This window comes from Panicum virgatum, chromosome 2N, assembly GCF_016808335.1.
Source record: "Panicum virgatum strain AP13 chromosome 2N, P.virgatum_v5, whole genome shotgun sequence".
NCBI classification, from domain to species: Eukaryota; Viridiplantae; Streptophyta; class Magnoliopsida; order Poales; family Poaceae; genus Panicum; species Panicum virgatum.
Window position 1 is genome coordinate 7,927,167 of NC_053146.1, and position 5,107 is coordinate 7,932,273.

A 5,107-nucleotide genomic window follows, 5' to 3' on the forward strand; every position below is an offset into this window, starting at 1 on the left:
ACTGAAATTGTTTAGTAATTAGTTGGAAAGTAGCTACACTATAGGTGTAGAATAGCTCTACACCCTATGTGTAGTGGGTATTCTAATCCCGACAGTCAAATTATTGACCGAACTGTTAAAAAATTATTGAACCGAGTTGCCATATTACTGAATCACATTAATTAAAATGATGTTCAGAAATTGTGGGTCGTAGCTATTACTGAAAATTTCTTCAGTAATTAGTACAGTATAGCTACACCTAGGATGTGTGTATATACACACGCGCGCGCATTGCTGTTGACTAGTGGTTGCCAGGGGCGGATCCAAAGAGGAGGCTAGGGGATCTCTAGCCCCCCTATTGGTATAATGCCTATGGATCCCTACTAAGCTTCCCCAACAAATTTTTGACATGAATCAAAAGAAGAAGAAGAAAAGAAAGAGAAGGAAGAAGGAGAAAATGAGGTAAACATGGCCCTGTTTGGTTTGTGTAGAGTAAAGTACTGTAACAAACTTTGACCAATAATTAGAGGTACTAAATAAAAGCAGTTTATAAAACTAACTCCACAACCCCTGCGCTACTTCACGAGACGAATCTAATGAGGACTTTGACCCACGATTAGAGAATGGTTACTGTAATATTACTGTAGCCAATTATCGATTAATTACCATCATTACATTCGTCGCGCCCCTAATTTTCGTGCGGTAGCTGCGGTGACAGCCCTTTCCGTGGGCAGCGATGATCTGACAGCGAGGGCACTCTTGTCCGTGGAATCACCATCATTGTACTTGCTGACGGCGGCTACGGTCCGGCGATTGTGGCGGCCGGGTCAGCCTCTTCCTTTTCCATGCATGTTTCTGTCATGATACAATGCGCAACAAGATGGAGAGAACATCCCTTTTCTCCTCCACCGATGACCTCCTCTCTCTCCTAGTGACCACAGCTATTGGTGTGTCAGGTCGGCGTCACGTACGTCTCACCGACGAACGAACGGGTCGTCTCGATGGATCAGTTAGCGCCGGAGGCCGCTGCCTGTTGCTTGCATTGGGGTACCGTGTGTGCTCGCCGCATGCACGAGCGGATTATTATTATATATATTGGGTGATGCCGGGGTTCAATGCAATCAGATGGTCAGAACGTAACGAAGCCTCGCCGAAGCCCGCAGCGCTAGCTGCGGCATGGGCTGGTACGGCGGCGTTGTTCGTTGCTGCTGTTCATCACGGCGGCGGCGGCGGCGACGACCTTCGCCACGGCGTCCTTGACCGGCTGCTCCTCCCACCCCGGCGGCGACTGCGACACACCAATCAACCAAAGCAGCAGCAATTAGATCATCGTTAGCGAGAGAGCGACGTCGATCGATCGCCACGAGAAGAACGACGACGACGACGACACTACGCTGGTTTCATTCTTCATCATAGTCATCAGTCATCACCCAATGCAAACTAAGTACAGTGCCAGGAGAAATAACTTTAACTAATTAATTTGGCAAGAGCTACTACCTAGGTAGCTAGCTTAGCTAGCGTCGCTCTCAGGTTTATTACGCGCTGATTTGATTTCTTTTATTACTTATTTGCCATCATATCACGCAGGGTCCAAACTAATTAATAATAAACTGCCCGATATGCCAAGCTCGCCTACGTCTTTGAGCTGGATGTGGATTGAAAACTGCGAATCTCGCGTTCAAATTGCAGGGCAGGGTTTTCCTGGCCTGGCCATGTGCATGTGCATCACGCATGATGAGTATATGGGGATCGGACAACAAGGCTGGCGATCGAGCTAGCGACTTTCATTCTCAAGGGGTACGTACGGTGTTATTAGTTTACTTTTCTGCGAGATTTGCATGAACTACTCTCCAATGGGGATAATTCCTGCCGTATATGCACCGGCCCTTTAGAGCAATTCCAGTGGAGTGACTAAATTTAAGTGACTAAAACTCATTTTAGTCACCCACTTTCCAAGTTTAGTCACCTAAAATATAGTCTCTACTCCAGCAGCACCGACTAAATAGACTAAAAAATGGTGGGTTCTACTTCTGGTAGTCTAAGTAGAGGGTGACCAAATTGAGGGGGTGGGAGAGGAAATTTAGTCACCCCCTCATTTTAGTCACCCAAGTAGGGGCCCTGCTGGAGATGGAAATTTGAACAAAATGACTAAAATGTGGGTTTAGTCACCCAAATAAAAGCCCTGCTGGAGTTGCTCTAGTTTAAGTTTAGTCAACGAAAGATTCTTCTGCTGGCACTTATTAGCTTCTTGATTGCTTAACTTGGTGCCTGGTGTTTAATTATATTTATACCTTATCTGCAACGTCAGGTCAGCTCGTGCAGACGTGGTGCTCGCTTCAGCGCTCCCGCTCGTGCTCATGGCCACCAGGCTTACGCCATCGCCAATCTGTTCTTTCAGGCACTGCAGCGTCCGAACCGCCACGTCCGTCATGTTGCATGGCGAGCTCACCGCGATCTTCAGCGTGCAGAGGTCATCGCGCGGCTCACCCGCCGCCGCCGCCGCCCGCACATCCTTGGCCTCCTTGGTTATCTCGACCTGCACCTTCTCGTCGCCGGAGTCGGCGGCGTCTTTGCGGGAGCCGTCGTCGCTGCTGTCGTCTCCGCGGGCCAGCCGAGACTCGAGCAACCTGTTCTTCTCCTCGAGCTCGGCCACCTTGGACTGGAGAGATCGCAAGTACTCCCTTGCCCTGATCAGTATCGAAGTCTTGTCCTTCTGCACGCCGTAAACGCGCGCGAGAGAATTGAAGAAACAAACCATGAGCAAATGTGTCCGGTGTTCCGTGTTCGTCAGAAGCTAGCAGCTCGATCATGCATGATCAGAAACCATGGAGTATACACGCGTAGTACCTTGGCGCCGGGGGGAAGGACGGCCTTTAGGGCGTGGAAGCTGTCGTTCAGCTTCTCCCGCCGCTTGCGCTCGGAGAACATGTGCTGCAGCTGGTTCACCGACGGCGGCGGCGCCGCCGCCTCGGCGGCCGCCGCCTGCTGGTAGTAGTACTGCTGCTGGGCGCTGTACCTCGCCGCCGCGTGCATCTTGGACAGCACCGACATGGCCGTCTTGAACATCCTCTGGCCACACTCGCCCGGCTTGGGCGGCCTCTTGGGGCTGAGGTGCCGCGCGTAGCGCTTGAACGCCATTGCCGCCGCCGGGACGTGGAGGTTGGTAGCGTACTGGTGGCGGTCGTAGGACACCGCGGGTGGCAACGGCACCTGAGAGGACACCTCCAGGTACTGGCTGCAGGCGGTAGTCGCCGCCGCTGCCGGCGTGCCGAGGACGTGCGCCGAGCTCTCGGGGCTGCAGGAGAGCGACGCGGAGGGCAGCGAGAGCGAGGAGGACGAGGACGAGGACGGGAAGCTGCCGGCGTGGCGCGGGTCGATCAGGAGGCCATGGCCGCCATCGACGCCGATCGGGTGGTTGTGCACGCCCATGGGCGGGAAAACTCCGCCGCCATCGCTGGAAGGCACGTCGTAGACCGACGCCTCGTCGTCGTCCATGTTCATGCGCATGCTGATCTGCGCGCACGACATCAGCAGCAAATGTTACTCTCCATATGCATGTGCGTATTTGCGTCTGAAATTGCAGTGTGATTGCATGGTTCGTCAGTGGAGTGGTAGTTGATCACTTACCTGGTTCAGGTGGTGCTGAATCTGCTGCGAGCTGCTGAGGAACTGCTCCTCTTCCTCCTCCTCCCTGTACTGCAGCTCGGCATGGGTGCAGCTGTGCGTGTAGAGAGAGTAGTAGTGACGGGTCAGCATGTTGCAGACAAAACAGGCAAGTAAAGAGGTACTAGCACTCAACCTCAGTCAAAGCATGAAAGAAGAACAATCTAAAAAAGAGATCAACGGTCAACCCAATGGATCAAACCCGGCCATGAACCTTTTCATGATGATTGATGGATGATGCACATGAGGATCGACCTGAGTTGTAATAAGCAAGTACATACCTGCCGGCAGCGTATCCGCACATGAAGCCGTTGTTGCCGGCGTTGTTGATGTAGCCATGGAGCCAGCTGCTGCAGCTGCTATCCATGGCGATCCGAGAAAGGCTTCTCGCTGCTGATGCCTCTCGATCGATCGGCTAGCTCTTTACCTGCAAGATCGAGCCGGCGGCCAGTTTCTTCTTCTCCTAATAAGAACCCTAGCTAGATTAGCCCGGCCGGGATCAAGTTCTCATGAGCCGATGCTCAGCTCAGCACCGTGACGCAGAGCAGCAGAGAAGAAGAGAGGTTGGAGCTGCGAGATCGAGATGGTTGGAGCTTAGTAGCCATGTTCCCGGAACCGTCCCCGGAACCGGAACGTTATCGGAACGAGGAACAGCGCTTATGAAGGATTTTTACACTAAATTATTCCCGGAATGTTTCCGTTCCCGTTCCGGAACGAGGAACATGGACGTTCCCGGCTTCTATGGGTTGGAGCGAGCAAAGCTGCAGCGGGCTTGGGCAGGTATATATAGAGAGAGTGAGTGAGTGGTAGGGTATGATGCTAAAAGGCTATAGCTATCAAGAAGGTAGCCATGTTCGGAGGCGGCATGGAGAAACTAAACAGGATTGGCCGGCCGGGGGATCGGAGCGCACGTGCTGCAGGCTGGTTAGGAGTGAGAAGATATGGGGAGGACGACGTCAGAGTGCGCGACCGGCCGGGGACGGAGAGTTGGATGGAGTCTACGGTCAATTTGGTTTGGCTGCGGCTGCGGCCGGCCGGGAAGGAAAATGGAAATGAGAGGAAAGCTAGCCGAAACTTAGCTTTTGAACCAAGCGTCTTCTTCTTCTTCTCCTCGTCCCCTAGCCGACGAGAAGAGAGTCTGGGGCTCTGGCTGCTCCATCGGCGCACGCATGCTCGGTCTCGCTCGCTCGGCTAATCATGCCGTCTCGTCTCTGGTCCATCAACTTGCCGCGCCGTTGCATCCATCTCCATGACCGCTGCATCGTCCCAATTCCTAACTGCTGCGTGCTTCAGTTCGTTCTACTAGCTTATTTTTACTCGCAACATGCATGTTGCCACGCTGGAAAGCTAAGGTGCGCGCAGTTCAATGCACGACGTACGGGCGCGAAGGGCAGGATTATTGCCATGTGGGCCACTCGTTGGTTTATTTTTTTTTAACGATTACAGAGCACAACTCAGACATTCA

General features: G+C 52.8%; 1 protein-coding gene across 1 annotated transcript; it reads right to left on the reverse strand.

Annotated features, from left to right (window-relative positions):
* Positions 1–1,144: 1,144 nt before the first annotated feature.
* LOC120662344 (putative transcription factor bHLH041) lies at positions 1,145–4,009 on the reverse strand. Its single transcript, XM_039941511.1, has 6 exons — positions 3,924–4,009; positions 3,607–3,697; positions 2,827–3,492; positions 2,271–2,692; positions 1,827–1,890; positions 1,145–1,267 (listed from the first exon to the last, which is right to left on the reverse strand). The coding sequence occupies exons 1-6, from the start codon at positions 4,007–4,009 to the stop codon at positions 1,145–1,147; spliced, it is 1,452 nt and encodes a 483-aa protein (XP_039797445.1).
* Between the last annotated feature and the right edge of the window lie 1,098 nt (positions 4,010–5,107).

Coding starts and splice junctions, on each gene's coding strand:
- LOC120662344 (XM_039941511.1), bottom strand. CDS start 4,009: ATGGATAGCAGCTGCAGCAGCTGGCTCCATGGCTACATCAACAACGCC. Junction 3,493..3,606: donor TTCAGCACCACCTGAACCAG/GTAAGTGATCAA, acceptor TCGTGCGCGCAG/ATCAGCATGCGCATGAACAT. Junction 1,268..1,826: donor GGAATTATCCCCATTGGAGA/GTAGTTCATGCA, acceptor GGTGTGTCGCAG/TCGCCGCCGGGGTGGGAGGA.